This window comes from Myotis lucifugus, unplaced genomic scaffold (assembly GCF_000147115.1).
Source record: "Myotis lucifugus unplaced genomic scaffold, Myoluc2.0 scaffold_38, whole genome shotgun sequence".
Taxonomy (NCBI): domain Eukaryota; kingdom Metazoa; phylum Chordata; class Mammalia; order Chiroptera; family Vespertilionidae; genus Myotis; species Myotis lucifugus.
The window spans coordinates 44,130-61,015 of record NW_005871086.1 but is presented as its reverse complement, the minus strand read 5'-3'; the positions used below and the strand labels follow the sequence as shown (position 1 = coordinate 61,015).

Genomic DNA, 16,886 nt, shown 5'->3' with positions numbered 1-16,886 from the left:
AAAAAGCCAAACCTGCAATTATGTAATTATTTGTTGTTAGTTCCTTTTGCATAAATAAAGAACCTGTTAACATACTGTCTTAAGATATTTCAAAGGCTGAAGAATAATTTTTCTACCCTCCAAGCTTTCTCTCAAATGTTCTCTGAAAATAATTAGTGGTGAAAAAAACCAAGAAACAGGTTTTTGCTATCAGAGGAAACTGTATTTAAAACTGCTTTCTAAGCAATTGGGAACTTTGTCTCATTATTTGTTAAATGGAAGAGTTATATATTTTTTAATATTTTGTCGTGACAATTTATCAATAATGTATACAAAGAGATTGATAATCAACAGTTGATCAATTAATGAGAGTAATCTCGGTAGGTACAGAAAAAGCATTTGACAAGTCCAGCCTCTGTTCCCCATTACGAATTCCAAGTGAATCTGGAATCTAAGGCAATTTCTCCAACTTCATAAAAGGCCTCTACAAAAAACCTATATCAAATGTCATACTTGATGGTGAAAGTCTGAATGCTTCCCACTAAGTTCAAGAATTTTGGCCCATACCTCTTGTATTTAATATTGTACTAGCTCTTTTAGCTGGTGCAATAAGGCAAGAGAAAAAAATAAAAGACATACAATTCAAAAAGGAAGCAGCAAACCTATCTTAGTTCACAGACATCATAATTGTCCAGTAGAAAATCTAATGGTATCTACAAAAATGGTACTAAAACAAACAAGTTAAACAAAGTCAAATGTACACCTATCATATGATCTAGTCATTCCACACTCAGGTATTGACCACAGAGAAATGAAAGCATATGTTTTAAAATAATTGTATACACAAATGTTCATAGTAGCTTTATTTGTAACAACCCCAAATAGGGGCTAATGAAAATGTAAATCAATAGGTGAATAAACAAACAAATTGTTTTATCTTTATACTAGAGGCCCAGTGCATGAAATTCGTGCATGGGGAGGGGGTTCCCTTAGCCTGGCCTGCACCTTCTCGCAATCCGGGAACACTTGGGCAGGTAGGCAGGCAGAGTGGTTAGGGGCGATCAGGCATGCAGACTCCCTCCTCCCAAGAGTGGATTCTGTGAGGAATGGGGCTCCCTCCTCCCTCTTGTCACTGTCCAGTTTGAAGGCCGGCCACACCCCTGAAAGCATGAGACCCAGAGTTCTCCTGCACCCTGGCAGCCAGGGGCCCATAGACCCTTCTTGCCTCCGTGCCTCGGTGGCCCAGGGTTAAAGACACTTCTCACCACCAATGCACCTCGAAGGCCCCGGGCTCACAGACCATTCTCACCGCTGCCATGACCCAGAGGCCCAAAGCCCACAGGCCCTTCCCACCTGTGTGCCTCGTTGGCCAGGAGCCCACTGTTCAGTCATCTGTCCTGGTCGTGATGGCCCTAGGCTATTATTAGTGTAGATGATGGAATACTTACTACTCAGCAACAAAATGGAATTAAACGTTGCTACTCATGAGACCATGGAAGAATTTCAAAATAATTATGCTGAGAGAAAGAAGCCAGACAAAAGAGTACAAATAATTCCATTTATACAAAATTATAAAATATGCAAACTAAAATGTGACAGAGATGTTGCCTGAAAACAGGAACAAGGTTGAGGGAAGGATTACAAAGAGACATGGGGAACCTTTGGGGGAGATGCGTATGTTCATTATCTTGATTGTGGTAATGGATCCACTAGTATCTAGAAATGAATAATCTTATAAAATTGTTTACATTAAATAGGTGCAATTTGTTTTTATGAAAATCATGCATTTAAAAAGCCGTTAAAATAAAAATGTAACATATATCTCCCCTTAATAATGTTTAAGTTTTCTTGTGTGACACCAAATGCAAAATAAATCTCCTATAGGTTCTCATTTGCTTTAAAATATGTTTTTTAAAGTATACATAACAACTTTCTATACCCATATGCTGTGCTGTTTTTTTCAACCCAACATCTTCTCAACTTATTTTGTTTTTCTCCTTGTATATTGGAATAGAAGTTTGTGGCTGCTTTTTCAAATTCCTTTCAATGAATTTTGTGGCAGGTTCTGACATTATATCTTAGAAGGTGGAGAAGAATTTATGTATCTGGGTCTGAATTTCTTTTTAAAAATTGATTTATTGATTAATGATTGATGTGTGTGTGTGTGTGTGTGTGTGTGTGTGTGTGTGTGTGTGTGAGAGAGAGAGAGAGAGAGAGAGAGAGAGAGAGAGATCAATTTGATGTTTCAATAATTTATGCATTCATTGGTTAATCCTTGTATGTGCCTTGACAAGGATGGGATCTGCAACCATATTTTATCAGGAGGATGCTCTAACCAACTGATTACCAGGCAGGGATGGGCCTGAATTGCTTAAGTCCACATCTGGGAGACTAGTCACATGTTCACTCAGACGACTCATGAAGTCCCTTGATCTGAATCTGTGTAGAGAGAATTCCAGGAAACAGCTTGAACTAAGCTTCCATCTACATGTCTACAGGTAAATGTTTGCAGGGCCTTGCAGAAGGTGTGGCTTTCTCTAGAACTTTTTCCTAATAACCCTCAGAGGTTTTTTGTTTTGTTTTATAAAATGAATGGTCATAAATAGAGAACTAAAACAGTGCTTGCTTTTGCTGCTGGCACTTCATAAAAATGACTAGTTTATTTATTTGTTTAAAATATGTTTTTATTGATTTCAGAGAGAGAGGAAGAAATAAGGAGAAATAGAAACATATATGAAGAAAAAATATTGATTGGCTGCCTCCTGCATGCCTCCTACGGGGGATCGAGCCCGTAACCTGGGCATGTGTCCTGACTGGGGGATTGAACCTCCTGGTGCATGGGGCAAGGTAAACCAACTGAGCCACACTGGCCGGGCAAAAATGACTAGTTTTAAAAAACTCGTGTAGTCACAGGGACATTTCCTCATGCTGATCCCAGAGCTTTCTCTGGTCTTTGAGAACCACCTTGGTCTAGGACAGTTACCACAAATGAAATCTTATAAATAGGTATCAGGCTGGCTGCAACAAAACCACCCACGGGAGCTTTAAAATGTTCACATTAGTGGGTCTCAGTCCTGGAAAAGTTTCATGCAGTTATTGTGGAGATCCCAGAATCTGTCATTTTAAATCACTCACACATTGATTCTATTATCAGCTGTTGGATGAATATCAGCTGGTATATCTCCCACAATTTGATAGCTGATGAAGAAGAGAGTTCTAACTTATGCTACAGGCTATTGATACAAATCCTCAGCTCCTGGTCTATCTGTGGGCGAACATTATTTGATGAAAGTGAAAGTCCACAGAATGTGGCAGATAGATGGTTGTAGAAAGCATTTTTAAAATTTTATTTTATTTTTTATTGTTGAGAGTATTACAGATGTCCTCCAATTCCCTCCTCTGAGCCCCCGCCTCACCCCAGGCCTTCCCCACACTATTGTCTGTGTCTGTTGGTTATGCATAGATGTACAAAAGTTCTTTGGTTATTCTCTTCCCATCTCCCTGCCCCCCACCCCCCCTCAGAGATATGTCAGCCTGTTCCATGAATCCAAGTTTCTGGGCCTGTTTTGTTAGTCATTTTATTATGCTCAGTAGACTCCAGATATAAGTGAGATCATGTGATATTAGTCTTTCTCTGACTGGCTTATTTCATTCAGCATAATATTCACCAGCTCCATCCATGCTGTCACAAAAGGTCAAAATCCTTTTTTTATAGCCCCATAGTATTCCATGGTGTAAATGTATCACAACTTTTTTTATCTACTCATCCACTAATGGGCACTTGGACTGTTTCCAGATTTTAGCTATTGTAAATAATGCTACTATGAACATAGGGGTGCATATATTCTTTCTGATTGGTGTTTCTGTTTTCTTAGATTATATTCCCAGAAGTGGGATCCCTGGTCAAATGGCAGTTCCATTTTTAATTTTTTGAGGAAACTCCATACTGTTTTCCACAGTGGCTGCACCAGTCTGCATTCCCACCAGCAGTGCACTAGGGCTCCCTTTTTCCTCCATCCTCATCAGCACTTATTGTCTGTTGATTTGTTGATGGTAGCCATTCTGGCAGGTGTGAGGTGATACCTCATAGTAGTTTTAATTTACATCTCTCTGATGACCAGTGACTTTGAGCATTTTTTCCCTATGTCTATTGGTCATCTGTATATCTTCTTTGAAGAAGTATGTATTCAGGTCTGTTGCACATTTTTTAATTGGATTGTTCTTCTTTTGTTAAGTTGTATGAGTTCACAGTTGGAGGGATCACAATTCTGGATATCAAATTATACTACAAAGCTTTTGTAATCAAAACAGCCTGGTACTGGCACTAGAACAGGCATATAAACCAATGGAACAGAACGGGGACCCCAGAAATAGACCCACGCCAATATGATCAATTAATATTTGTGAAAGGAGGCAAGAGCATATAATAAAGACAGTCTCCTCAATAAATGGTGTTGGGATAATTGGACAGGTACATGCAAAAAAAAAACAAGAAAAAAGATCACCAACTTATATTATACACAAGAATAAACTCAAAATGGATAAAAGACTTAAATGTAAGACACAGAACCATAACAATCCTAGAAGAAAACATAGGCAGTAAAACTGCAGACATCTCACATAGCAGAAGTTTTGTCGATGCATCTCCTAGGGTAAGAGAAACAAAGGGAAAAATAAACGGAGCTACATCAAGTTAAAAAGCTTCTGCACAGCATAAGAAACCACCCTCAAAATGCAAAGGGAACCCAGTGTAGGGGACAATATATTCACCAAGGTTACACCTGATTAGGGGTTAATTTCCAAAGTAGAAAGCCTTTTTTTATGCTAGATCTGCATTAAGACTATAGGATTTGTACTTCTGGCCTGACTCACATTGCTTAGTTATCTTATTTTGGAATGAACAAAACAGTAGGAGATTAAGATATTGATCTGAGATCACTCTTTATTGATGATCTAACTTCAGTTATGATGTTTCTTCTGTCTAGGATTCATACTTAAAAAATGATTCTGAAATTCATTTGATTTTTTTCTCCTGAAATTTTATATTAAAAAGAAAGCATATCTTACAACTCTTTATATTTTAAGACTGAGGAAATATTGTATGTGATGTAGTAGTGAATTTTCAATGAAAGACTGCTTATTTCAGTTCAATTTAGCAAATATTTAGTAGGCATGTAATAAATGTCAGTCATTGTTCTATATTGGGTTACAGTACTGAAAAGTGAAGACTCACTCAATAAAGACTTTGTATTACTTCCTCCAATTTCAACCCCAAATCCTTTCTGATTCAGTGGATTCTAGGCACGCCCACAACAGGTACATGAGAATATATAGTACTGTATTAAAATGCTCAAACAAAATTGCTATCTTCCAACTGCAGGAATACCCTGCATGCGCTGTTAAAGTACTTGCATGTCAGGTATTGTCTTAAGAACAAAAATGATCTGAGAGCTTCGGATAGTCATTGTTTAGATTTCTAAACGCAGCTGAAAACTGACTTGTGCCTCAGTGTCACAGATGCGAACTGTGGTATTCAGTTGGTAACCTAAGAAACATTTCAATCCCTGTCCACCAGGGGGTGCAGCTTCCCAACACAAGCACATTTCCTGTGTGAAATACAGGCTTACTGGTATATTTATCATTTCACTGTGACTTCAGCATTTCTTCATGTTAAGAGTCAAGAACATTATTTAGATGATACTGTAGAGATGAACTCTTCTCTGGGCTTAGTGACTGTGGTGCTCTTAGTGCTTGGTAAGTAACACACCTCTTAAAATATGGATTATTTCTTCTATTATGTCAGCAAATTCTTTAACTTTAATTTTGTTGAAGAGCTTCATGCCCAAGGTGACAGAGTTCTCTTTTATTTTTCCTCAGGACGAATCCATGGAGACTCGGTGACCCAGACAAAAGGCCAAGTGACTCTCTCAGAAGGAGCTCCCCTGACTGTGAATTGCTCCTATGAGACCATACTGTTCCCTGCTCTTTTCTGGTATGTTCAGTATCCTGGAGAAGGTCCACAGCTCCTCCTGACAGCCACAATGGTCAACGAGAGTGGAAGCAGCAAAGGATTTGTAGCCACATACCAAAAACAACCAGATGCCTTCCACTTGGAGAAAGCCTCCGTCCACCAGTCAGATTCGGCAATGTACTACTGTGCACTGGGTGACACAGTGACAGAAACTGCAGGGGGAGCTGAGCACAAACTCTGAACAAGGAGCCTGGCTGCTGAGTGTCTGTGACTGTTCGATCCACTGTGGTGGATTTTATTATAAAATATCAAATTTAAAGTACATTTAATACAAATTTCCAATATTGTATGCACATTAATAGAGTTGTTAGGATAATTAGACTTCCACATGTACAGGGACATCTAAGACAAAGGAAGGCTTTTATTTAGGAAATAATGCACTAAAACCTGGAAATCAAAATTATTTAAATGTTTAATATATATTATATGTATTGGTATGGCTCTACATTTCTTTTTATGATACAGTTAATATAATAGGATATTAAAAATGGCCCTCCTAATAAATAAGTGTGAGGTTTATAAGCAAGACAGTTAAAGCCTGCCTTGATTCTATTTTTTACTAAGTCCTTGAGCACAAAATTATTACACAGTTTTTTAAAATATGTTTTCTATTGATTTCAGAGAGGAAGGGAGAAGGAGAGAGAGTTAGAAACATCAATGATGAGAGAGAATCTTTGATCAGCTGCCTCCTGCACACCCGCTACTGGGGATCAAGCCCACAACCCAAGCATGTGTCCTTGACCAGAATAGAACCTGAGACCTTTCAGTCCACAGGCCGATACTTTATCCACTGAGCCAAACCAGCTAGGGGCTACACACAGTTTTGGTAATGAGTGTTTTCCATCTTCTTTTAATATGTTTTTAGAGGGTTTAGAAATAGTTCATAAAAGAATCTGTATTGTAAAAGAATGAAGGTTGAGGGACCCCTGATAAAAATGTAAAAGTTGTTATTAACAGTTGGCTTCCTTATGCTCTGCTATATAAGGTATAGAATTATCTTAGTTTTAGTTTCATCCCTTTCTGTAAATCTTAGTTTCTCCTTAATGCTTCATCTCTGCCAGTTTTCCTTTTTTCTTCCTATCTGAATATTAATTTTTGAACCTCTGTCTCTTTTCTTAGATCCTCCCTTGTAGGAGTTAACTTAGTTCCCTAACTTGGTGATCTCTTGGAGCCCCTTAGACTGTCCCTTCAGCAGCATTGACCTTCTTTGGGGTATCTCTTTGGTGGGTGTGGATTCAGTGGGTGGGAGGGTGGGGCTTCAGTCTTTGTGCTCAGGGCAGCAGGAAGAGTCCCATCCTATGTGCTCAGCTTTCTTGGTTGTTTTCTTTCAGGATTTTCTCTTAAGTGACATGTAGCAAGATTTTAAAAGTTTGATTCAATCAAATAATTGCTTTTTATAGATGTTTTGATTACTGATATATTTGGACTTATTTCTAATATTTTGGTTTTGCTCCACATGCTCTTGGTATTTTTTCTTTTCTTTTTATCTGTCTTCTGTTGCACTGAAAATTTTTTTTCTCTCTGCTGCTTTGAAAAATGTGACATATTTTCTCTCCAGTATCCTTAAATTATTTGTGTGTGTGTGTGTGTGTGTGTGTGTGTGTGATATTCTTTAATATTTCCCCCTGCTATATCACACTCCTTGTCCTTCAGAGGACTTTTTCTCTTGCTGACTTACTATAGAATGACCTCAGTTGCTGGTGAATAAATGACATACTAGCAGCATTATAGGACAATAATTTCAGATAAAGTTTATCAAATCAGCTCATAAATTATAGTTCCAATGCAAATTAAGAAGAATAAAATAGAAAAACATCCAGCATGATAATCAGAACAGTATTCATTCCATTCTCCATCAGAGCCTTTGCCCCGATCTTCCCTCTGCCTGGAGTGATTTTCACCTACTATTCTCATAGGCTGTTCCTTCACTCTTCCTAGGCTTTGCTTCTAGAGAAACATGTGTGCATGTGAATGAAGACAAATGTTCAAAAAGGTTTGCTGTAGTGTTGTATTTTATAGATAAGAAACCAACATATTAACTGTTTATTCATAGGAGAAGAACTATGTAGAGACAGTAGTATACCCATAGTATGGGATATAATTCAGCAGAAGGACCTATGTGTGTTAACACAAGACTTAAACTTATTATTGAGTTTATAAAACCAGTTACAGAAAGGTATGCACAATATGTCTATTTGCATTGTGATAAAGTATAAATTAAATACTATACTATATATTTTCTATTGATTTAAACCTATAGAACAAAACCCCCAAACCATCTACTGCAAATTGATCAGGATCAAGAAAGATTTGGAGGAATAAGTGATGGAAGAGTGAGAATTTGGAGTGATATTCAAAGGGGATTTTAGTCTATATGTAATGTTTTATTACTTTTAATAATTCATATTCACAAATTCCTCCAATTGTTGAAATTAATAGTCATTGCTGTTATAAAAGTTTATTCATATTCTTTATTCTTCTCACAAATAAAGGAGAAAAGAAGAAAATAACATCTTCTTCAGATTTTGTTCAACCACCCCAAGTATAAGCAGTTTTCTTCCTCTGGGATCATATAACTTTTAGTTTTCACTCCTCTTAGGCTCCTACTCTGGTTGTGTTATAGTTATGTATCTTTTTGTCTTCCCTAGTAGCCTGTAAATTAGTATGTCTCTTTTGTATATTCTTAAGACTTAGTGAATTACCTCATTTCCACTAAAACTTCAATAAATTTTTATGGATTTACTGCAATCAAAGGTAAATAAATCAAGTAAATAGCACAAGATGAGATTTATCAAATTATTTTAAGATAATTATTTTTATGAAATGACACTTTAAAAGTAGAATTTGACTCCTTTTTATTCTATTTGTTGGGGTAACATTCCTTAATAAGACCATGTAGGTGAATTTGTTTATTTTAATCTCCATTCAGCCTTGGCAGTCTCTTTGTTTTCTAACAATCTGCATTTAGTTAACCAGTAAACAGAGGGAATGGGGCTGGGGTTGTGTGACTGCTGAGTTAGCTGTTCTAAAGTCCTCCTTATTCATGGTTTTGGCCCACTAGGGGGCAAGGTAGGCTCAACAAAAGATGACTTTCCTATGGCTCTGAGGGTTGAGCAGTTAAGTCAGGAGATCAATAGCATGTGAACAAGTCAAAGTATAGCAGCAAAAGTGAGGAGATAGTTAACAGTGTTTGTGTAGAGTTCACCTCAGATTTTTGGCTCTGCCACTCTATGTAAACTTCAGAAAGCTGGAGTTAATACTGTAAAAATACATTGTGAGAATGATTCTCTGAGCAGAGGTACAGGAATAAGAATATTACTGGTCATTGTGAGCATGGAAGCTCAACAGTAAACATCGCCATAACCCATTTCAGTTTTATAATTGTTAGGACTAAAATTCCCAAATCTACTGAGCCATAAATTATTCCCATATTCCAAATAACCTACCTTTTCATCTATCTCTGTGAAAGTAGAAGGAACAAAAATAAATGGAAAAGAAGAAAACAGAAGGAAAATAAGAAACAAAAATAGAAGAAAAGAGAGAGGACAATATTTAATTTGACCAGCAAAATGTGATTGGGTCAGAATCAGCTATATGGGTCAGTAGCGTGCCCAAGAGTTGGACAGGAGAGGGGGAGAGGTGGAAATTAAGTCAAAGTGGAAATTATATACAAATTCTATTTTTCATCAAGCAAATTTTGTTGAAGTTATTTTCTCTGCAGATGGTGACCATATGTCTTGGTTTCTAAAACTCTCCTGATGTCAAGAAACTCATTTACTTCTGCCATACACAATGCATGCTATCATGTAGTTTTCCTGTATCAGAATTTTCATGTAACTGAATTCAAAAAGTTCTCTGTCAAACTATGCAATTTAGGAACTGGGTCATTCTTTTTGGGATTCTTCAAGGTTCTACAGAACCCATTGAAACAATGATAATCTAGAAACTATATCCACCCTTCCTCATACACTATTCCACAAACTTCTCTTATATAATGTGTTTTAAGAGAAATCACCAGCTTATACCTTCATTTATTGGAAACATTGACTCCTACAGTCCTGCACTATTTGTATTCACATTTTGGAGAGATGACTGTGCCATCTCACTGGGCCAGTGTGGGTGGAGTTTGCTGTTAAGATGAATGACAGAGCTGAGATGTGATTGGGCCTCAGTGAGTTTGGTGAAACATACTGAGTGCAGGCACAAAATTTGCCTTGGTCCAGGACTCTACTCCCTCCAGAGCAGGGGCAAAGGCACCACAGCACCTTGGCAAGACATCATGGAGAGACACCTGGGGGCTCTGTTGGGGCTTCTGTGGGCCCAGGTTTGCTGTGAGTTCGGGTGTCCCAGATGGGGAGCTGGAGAGTGGTCCACAGCTGACAGAGAAGAGGCCGGCGGGGGGGAGGAGGGCGGAGGGTGAGCTGACACAGAGCTCCACTTTGGTGTTTCTTGGGATGCTGTACCGGTTTGAAAACTACATCAATCACCCCCAGTGACCTCATATGTGTTTGTTTTTCTCTTTCCAAGCAGGGGTGACAGGGATGAACGTGGAGCAGAGTCCTTCAATCCTGATCCTCCAGGAGGGAACCAGCTCTACTCTGAGGTGCAATTTTTCTACCTCAGTGTTCAATGTGCAGTGGTTCCAACAGAATCCTGGTGGCGGCCTCATCAATCTATTTTACATGACTTCAGGGACAAAGCACAGTGGAAGGTTAAGCTCCACACTGAATACTAAGGACCTGTACAGTACCCTGAGCATCACAGCCTCCCAACTGGAGGACTCAGCCACCTATCTCTGTGCAACGAGTGCACAGTGCTGCCAGGTGATCTGCAGCCTGTACCCAAACTGCAGTTGGGCCTGCAGCCCCACCCCTTCCACGGGCAGGCATGTTGCCCCACATTAAGCTATGCACATATTTGGGTTTTCAAATTTATGTTTCAGCATTTTTTTCTCCTAAACTTAGACTCTTCAGTAGTATAATTTCATTTGGTTTCCTGCCCTATTTCTCCCCAGAAATATCTTTCCAGGTAAAAAGCTCTAATATGTAAGCATTAAAACAATTGATAAAGATACCAACATCCAGCCGAAGACGGTTTGGCTCAGTGGATAGAGCGTCGGCCTGCGGACTGAGGGGTCCAGGGTTAGATTCCGGTCAAGGGCATGTGCCTGGGTTGCGGGCACATCCCCAGTAGGAGATGTGCAGGAGGCAGCTGATCGATGTTTCTCTCTCATCGATGTTTCTAGCTCTCTGTCTCTCTCCCTTCCTCTCTTTAAAAAATCAATAAAGTATATTAAAAAAAAAGATACCAACATCCAGATAACAGATCCCCTTGCAGGTAATACATATATAACACATAAATTACTCTGCTGGAAAAGGCTTGGAAAAATATAGCATCATCTAGAAGTAGAAAGAAATGACTCATTTTTTTAGATGACAGATTTTTCTACTTTCAAGGAAAAAGGAAGGAGCCTATGTAATTTTTTTAAAGTTTGTATTAGGCTTGTTGACTCCCGAAAATAACAAGTATAAGAAAAATAATTCGTTTGAAGATCAGGAACTCAATTTAGCTTATCACATATATTATCTATTTCTGTACTTATAACAACCTGTAAATAAGTACTCTTTGTCCTTTCATGCCTGAATAAAGTGAGGATTGTAGATCACAAATGAATTGTATTAACTCACAATATTCCTAAATTAGTGAAGTTTCGGTGACATGAGAAGTTATATTCTGAGCTACCTGGTACGGAACACTATTTTGGGTCACTTAATTTAAATGATTTATATCGATACATTTGTACAACATGTTTACATACATCACTAACAAAAAATATCCATTTAGGTAATTTCTATTTTTAAAAATTAAGTTTACTGGGGTAACATTGATGAATACAATTATAAAAGTTTTAGGTGTACAATTCTATAATATATTGTCTGTATATTGTATTGCATGTTCACCACCCAGACTCTAGTCTCCTTCTGTCACCATATATTTGACCCCTTTACCCTCTTCATCTTCTCCCCAACCTCCTATCCTTCTGGTTACCACCATTCTGTTGTCTGTTTCTGTAAGTTTGTTTATTTGTTTTGTTGGTGCATTTGTTGCTTTCTGGTTTATGTCCCACATATAAATGAAGTCATATGGTTTTTTCCTTTTCCATCTGACATTTTCACTTAACACGATACTCTAAACATCCTTCATGTTATTGCAAAAAGCAATATTTTATAATTTTTATGGCTGAGTAGTATTCCATTTTATCTATGTACCACGACTTCTTTATCCAATCATCTGTTGAAGGACATTCAGGTTGTTTCCATGTCTTGGCTATTGTGAGTGATGCTGAAATGAATATAGGGTTACAGTATCATAGGATTTCACTCATTGGATTTCACCATGTGGAATCTAATGAACAAAATGAACTAACAAGCAATACAGAGACAGAATCATAGAGAGAGAGTATACTGAAAGCTGTGGGAGGGAGTTGGCTGGCTGGTTGGGGTGGAGGAATTGAGCAAAAAAGAAAAAAAGAGAAAAATCTCATGGTCATGGACAACAGTGTAGTGATTATGGGGGAGGGGAAGTAGGGAGAGATGGAGGATGGTGAAGGTGGGATAACTGGTGATGAACAGAGACTTGGGGTGGTGAACACACAACACAGAGTACAGATGATGAGTGGTGGAATTGTGCACCTGAAACTTGTATACTTTTGTTAGCTGGTGTCACCACAATATGTTCAAATAAAGGAAAAAATAGCTCCTACTGAGGAAGACTATAAAAATAATATAAAAAAGTTTTAGAACTTCAAGAACCGTTAAATATCTGATGGTCCAACCTTATTTTACAAAGACAGAGACAAAATCCAAGATGCAAATATGAAACAATTAGTAAATGAGTTGGGAGTAGAAAGAAATTAGATGATCTCACTTCCTCTTTAGCATTCTTTATTCAGCTTCCATCTTGCAGGACCATTCTTCTGAGCAAAGAGAAACTGTGTAATGCAAGCCCAGCTACTTAGATTTCTATAGCCTGGGTCTGGGAAAACATTGTCAATTATTTGAAAGTTAGAATAGAGAATTCCAATTTGTGTAGCTGCTTGATAACTTGGGAAGGAAAGGAGACTAAGGCTGAGCCCCTGTTAGTGTATCAGTAACCAGTCCATCACTCACTGGCTTCTGTAAGAGGAAGTCAAAGGTGATAGTGTCATCTTCAACACACAGATGTATTTCTAAGGACTTTCCTGGAAGTAGCTAATATGTTCATTATCTCAACTGGACATTCCCTGAAGGTAGGATATGAGTATAACAAGAATAAATCACATATTGTCAGCAAAAATTATCATTGGAGTTGGAAGTCTCATGCAGCTAAAAGTCCATGGAGATGCTAGATAAATGCTTTCCAGGTCAACACTTTAACAATAAGTAAAACAATATCCTATGAAGTAATCATGAAACTGTGAGTATGTCCAAGGGATGGCTGTATCTGTGCTATGGTTAATATAAGAAACACTGTTTTTGATATGAATGGTCACTTTTGCACCATTTCATTTAGTCCTGTATGCCATACCTCAAAGGGCAAATATTGACCTAAGTATCTGTCTCTGAAAAGATGAAAATATCCCCAAAGAAGGGTTGAGAAATCATATTGTAGGAAATGAGAGAGAGAATGGAAGATCCTCAAAATCAGGAAGTTTTACCTACATAAAAACATACATTATATGTATTAATTTATATTTGTAGTAGAGGCCAGTGCATGAAATTCATGCACAGGTAGGGTCCCTAGGCCTGGGTAGAGATCAGGGCCAATCTGTGGGGCAACAGGTGGGGTGATCGGGGCCCCTGCTCACATCCGCCTTGGCCTGGTGCTGCCCGCTCACCTGCTCCACCACCTTGCCACAGTCCTGCTCTCATCCAGGGGCCCATAGGGGCAGGCAGCACCTCCACTGCCACTTGCTGTCAGTGCTGCGATGCTGACTCCTGCCACATTCCACACTGCCACCTGGTGATTCGTGCATGCCTAACTCCTGGTTGGTTGAGCTCCCTCCCATGTTGACAATTTACATATTAGCCTTTTATTGTATAGGATATTGATATTATATTCTTCACCACAGCTGTCTTTATAAATCTTTAAAGGTTTGAGATTTGGAAGAAAGATCCAATTTATTTGTAATTCCAGAGGAACAGTGAGTTCAAATCACAGGAAAGGAACTCCACTTCTGGAAATGAGGTAGTCTTTGTTTTCCAGAGACCATTTCTCATGACCAGTTCTTTAGGTTAAGTTTCTGTTTGTCCCTTAGTAGACAGAGGTGATATTAATTTTCCACTAGATTTATTCTCACAGAAATAATTATAAAATTTCAAAAAAATAAAGTGGACAAGAAGGGGTTTTGGCAGAGAAAGATAACTCTGGAAATTCACAGGACTGAGGGACATTATCAATGTCTTGGGGAAAGAACATTGTATTGGAGTTTGAAAACAAAATGATAAGCTATGGAATTTGATCCAGTAATGGCCAGGGGAGTAGAAGTAAATGCTAGAAGAGTGGACCTATACAGTAGAAGAAATTCCATGAAAGATATGAGCCAGTAATTGCATTTTAGGATATACCACCCATTTTTATATGAGAAAATGAAGCCACTTCAAGAATAGACATACATGTGTTTATATTTTCTGAATCTGCATCCTAATTTATTTTTTATCAGAAGCTGTATCCTTTCAATATTTTGAAGAATATAAAACATAGCATTGGAAAAGATTTCTTAAAGCATGTCAGTTTTCTCATTGCAAATCAACCCAATCTCTGGGTCAAATTGTTTCCTATGATTGAAATATAATAACCCATGGAAAATATCCCCCTGCTCCCGTATCATTTAGATTTGAATGTTTTACTTTCCATCAAGGTCATTGTCAATGGAAGATGCCTCATTTTGATGTTGGTACTGTAGGTTCTCTGGGAATAGGAAGGTCACAGGCAAGACCTGCTTAGAGGAGCAGCGTGAGCGAGTAGGCACTTGAAATATCGAGTGATCTCCTCCCTTGTACTCAGCTGTTTGACTTACATGTTCTCTTTTAGAAGAGTTTTTCTTCATAATAGAAAATGATGATGACAGATTTAGCTAAAAAGGAATGTTTTATATTTTCTTTGTTTAAGAGTGCTTTCCTGATTTAAAACATGTAAACCCAGGCCATCGTTGAGCAAATAAATACCAGCAGCTTCTGCCTCTATATAACATATTAACAATGATTCAGTAGTTTGCAAGGATAGAAATCTTAATCTCTACATTCTTCCTTAATCTCTGGTATAAAGTTAATTTGTTTCACTTATTGCTGCCTTTGCATGTCTGAGTCTCTCATAGGAAACAGGGTAAGAGAACATTTAACAGCAAGTTCAGTAGTTGTGAATGTAACCACAGATGGCAATGCATCCACATGTTCAGTGGATGCAGAACATGTGGAGGGTGCATTTTAGTGGATTCTGAATGAACAGGCTTTGGCAGGAGCACATTCTTTTTCTTATTGGCTGGGTAGAATGTGAGAAACCCCTATGATGGTCAGAGGAAAGGATGGACAACTTGGTAACAGCAGTAGCTCCCCTGGCTGTGATTGCAGGTGCACAATTGATCCTAAATGGGAAGAATGATGAAGACGTCCATTGGAGCTTTGTTCATGTTCTTGTGGCTGCAGCTGGACTGTTAATTGAGGGTTTATGGGAAACAGAATATATTAGTGGATATTCTTTAGAAGCCAACACTGGATTTATTAGGTTTCTTAGTTACTGTAGGAAAAGAAAATTCTGAAGCATAATGATTTGGTCACTCTTTTCCTTTCTCTGGCTTTTTCTTTCTGCATAGGGTTCAGTCATGGAGAGAAAGTGGATCAGCATCCTTCTACCCTGTGTGTCCAGGAGGGAAACACTGCTGTTATCACCTGTTCATATTCTGACAGTGTCTCAAACTACTTTCCTTGGTATAAACAAGAACTTGGAAAAGGTCCCCTGCTCATTATAGACATTTGTTCAAATAATGACAAAAACCAAGATGAAAGATTGGCAGTTTCATTGAATAAGATGGTCAAAAATCTCTCCCTGCACATTGCAGCCACTTTCACCATTCCTTTTTGTTATGGTACTGGAAGTGCTTGCCATAGTGATCAGACAAATCCTTGAAACAAAATATCAGCAAAGAAACAGCAATCCTAAATGACTCACTATATCAGATGGAATTAATTGACATCTTCAGAACATTCCACCCCAAAGCCACAGAATATACATTCTTCTTAAGTGCACATGGGTCATTTTCAAAGATAAACCACATATTGGGGCACAGGCAAAGTTTCTTCAAACTCAAGAAGATATAAATCATATCAAGCATCTTCTCAGATCACAATGGCATAAAACTAGAAATCAACTACAATAAAAAATCAAACACCTGGAGGCTAAACAGCATGCTTTTAAACAACGATTGAGTTACCAAAGAGATCAAAGAAGAAATAAAAAAGCTTCATGGCAACAAATGACAATGAAAACACAACAATCCAAAATCTATGGGACACAGTGAAAGCAGTCTTGAGAGAGAAGTTCATAGCTCTACAGGCTTACCTCAAAAAACAAGAAACAATAGTAATAAATTACCTAGCCCTACAACTCAAAGAATTAGAAAGAGAGCAACAAGAAAAGCCCAGCATAAGCAGAAGGAAGGAAATAAATAAAGATCAGAGTGGAGATAAATGACAGAGACCAAAAAACAACAACCAAAAAAAACAAAAAAAACAACAACAAACAATACAAAAGATCAACAAAATCAAGAGCTGGTTCTTTGAAAGGATAAACAAGATTGATGAACCTCTAGCCAGGCTCACCAAGAAGCAAAGAGAGAGGA

The 16,886-nt window shown here is 38.1% G+C and overlaps 1 gene segment (V, D, J or C); it reads left to right on the top strand.

Annotated features, from left to right (window-relative positions):
• The first annotated feature begins 5,651 nt into the window (after window positions 1-5,651).
• Window positions 5,652-6,191, top strand: LOC102429984. The segment is given in 2 exon segments: window positions 5,652-5,733; window positions 5,857-6,191. Coding segments are annotated over 2 exon segments (381 nt in total).
• The last annotated feature ends 10,695 nt before the right edge of the window (window positions 6,192-16,886 follow it).